Genomic DNA, 2,215 nt, shown 5'->3' with positions numbered 1-2,215 from the left:
TTTCTACAAGACACACTGTACTCAGAGAGAGTAAAGGAACAACCGTCTTTATAAAAGACAAACCGTTTACATGATGTGAGGACACAGTACTCACTGTCTTTAAAAATACTTTTCCAAATGGATTTAAACATTTGCACTTAGTGAACAAAACAAATAGTAAAAACTGACCTTACAACAGATCACATTCTTCTTAGTAAACATTGAATTCAATTGAATCCCAAAATGTAAAATTCTCATTGTCACTGTAAAACTGAGACAATGTGACGTTAAACAAACCTTTCACAATAAAAGGATAAACATATTGATCTTAAAACAGATCATTTTTCAATAATCACATAAAGTGAGGAAAAGTCCATTATGACAAAATGTCCATAAAAAGGACAATTAACATTTTTGATCAAAATGATCAAAATTAATCAAGAGGTAGCAAATGTCACCAATGCATAATATTGTACCAACACATGACATGTCGTAAGCAATAAAAGTATCACAGGAACATTGTGACATTAAGGAAATCTTTTAGAAAGAAAAGATAAACATTTGGATCTAATAACAGATCAGTTTGGAGTAATCAGAGAGATTAAAGTCCTTTAACATGTGTCAAAAAGAAGAGTTAAAGTTTATGATCAAAATGATCAATAACTATTAAAAGACACCAATGGTATCCATAGCTTTTACCACTCCACCAACACATGAAGTACAGTGATGTGTAATAATAATTGCTGACGCAATCAGATTGTGTTCATGCAACATGCACGACAAGATGTTCTCTTTCTGAACTTGAAAGATAAAGTTTCATCATTTCCTCAGGAAATATCATCTTCCACAAAGAAAACAATCACAAGTAAACTTCTGTACAAACAGAAGAACAAGTTCATCAAATCTGAGGATTCAGAAGAATTCACTTCCAGTAATCTTTGACCAATGTGGTCGTCTCAGTTAGTCTGGTAGTAGCTCCAGTCTGTAGGTGTCTACCACGGCCTCCAGAGGGCGCTGCTGACTGGACTCTTGTCTTTGGTGATGCTGGTCTGGACTGTGGAGCTCAGAGGAGAGAAGTCAGCCTCTCTCAGGTTCTTCTCAGAGGAAGACTGCAGCTTGTTGAAGTGGTTCAGCAGTCTTCTCTGCTGTCGACGCTGCTGCTGCAGTCGTCTCAGGACACAAACGGTCATCTCCAGGATGTCTGCTTTCTCCAGCTTGGAGTCTGGCTGCTGTTTGAGGAACTCTGGATCCAGGAGAGACTTGAGCTGCTCAATGCTGCTGTTGATTCGCTCTCTGCGTAACTTCTCCACCAGAGGCTTTCTGATCTGCAGAAAGAAGAACAAAGTCATGAATAATCTTATTCTGGAGTTTAGAGTTAGCATGAAGAAAGACAACGTCTCATTGACAACATTTAGATCTTCTGGAATCTTTAATTTACCTTGTGGGTCAGAGTCAGGTGCTCCTGAGAATTGGTCATTGCTGCAGTGATTGTAGGTGCCATGTGTGGATCTCTGTGCTGTAGAGGTCTCTGTAGAGAGAATCTGATCTCTGCTGGCTTCATCCCTCCTACTTATAGTCCCACATCTCCATATGAATGTGTGGGTCTGGGTCTAGTTGGGGTTTCCCACAGTCTCAGCCAATCAGAGAGCTTGGTGAGACAAAGAGGGAGGCAGCACACTTATTGTACTTAATTCCTGGGGGACAATGGTTAGATCTCAGGGGAACAGGTGGAGGACTGGGGGGGTGATGGAGAGAGACTCTCAGAGCTCTGTGTGAATCTGGGAAAGTGGTGACCCTGTAGAGAGAGCAGATCTGCTGCCTGATGCTGGGACCAATGACTTTGACTGAGCACACGCTCATCATCACATCACACACGTGGAGACGACAATTAATTACATCTTGGTTACAATGTCTTGTATGACAAACATTTTACTAAACTAAATAACGAGTAGAAATAGATCCTTTTGTCTAAGTGACGTTTGTGTTCCAAAGCCTGAAGTACCAAAGTATGTTGTTCTTCATAACTGAAGATACAATTTCTATTATTACGGTTTGACTTTTCTCTTAAAGACTTATATTGATCAAAATACTGTATTTTAGAATATCAGTTATTTCATATATTACTAAGACTATAACTCATATGATGTATTTAAAAACATGAAGACAACAGTTAGTTTTCTGTCCAGATGTTTCAGTCTTGTGACTTGTGTCTTGTGGTCACTGTGGGTAGAAAGTT

The 2,215-nt window shown here is 39.1% G+C and overlaps 1 protein-coding gene across 1 annotated transcript; it reads right to left on the bottom strand.

Moving 5' to 3' along the window:
- Positions 1-16: 16 nt before the first annotated feature.
- LOC116380414 (transcription factor HES-5-like) lies at positions 17-1,543 on the bottom strand. Its single transcript, XM_031842338.1, has 2 exons — positions 1,418-1,543; positions 17-1,304 (listed from the first exon to the last, which is right to left on the bottom strand). Exons 1-2 carry the CDS (start codon positions 1,538-1,540, stop codon positions 972-974), a joined length of 456 nt encoding a protein of 151 aa, XP_031698198.1. The 5' UTR covers positions 1,541-1,543; the 3' UTR covers positions 17-971.
- Between the last annotated feature and the right edge of the window lie 672 nt (positions 1,544-2,215).

The sequence above is a fragment of the Anarrhichthys ocellatus genome, unplaced genomic scaffold (genome assembly GCF_004355925.1).
Source record: "Anarrhichthys ocellatus isolate YVR2014 unplaced genomic scaffold, GSC_Weel_1.0 scaffold7118, whole genome shotgun sequence".
Classification (NCBI taxonomy): Eukaryota; Metazoa; Chordata; class Actinopteri; order Perciformes; family Anarhichadidae; genus Anarrhichthys; species Anarrhichthys ocellatus.
Note: the sequence above shows the minus strand (reverse complement) of the source record. Positions and strands in the feature narration are given on the sequence as shown.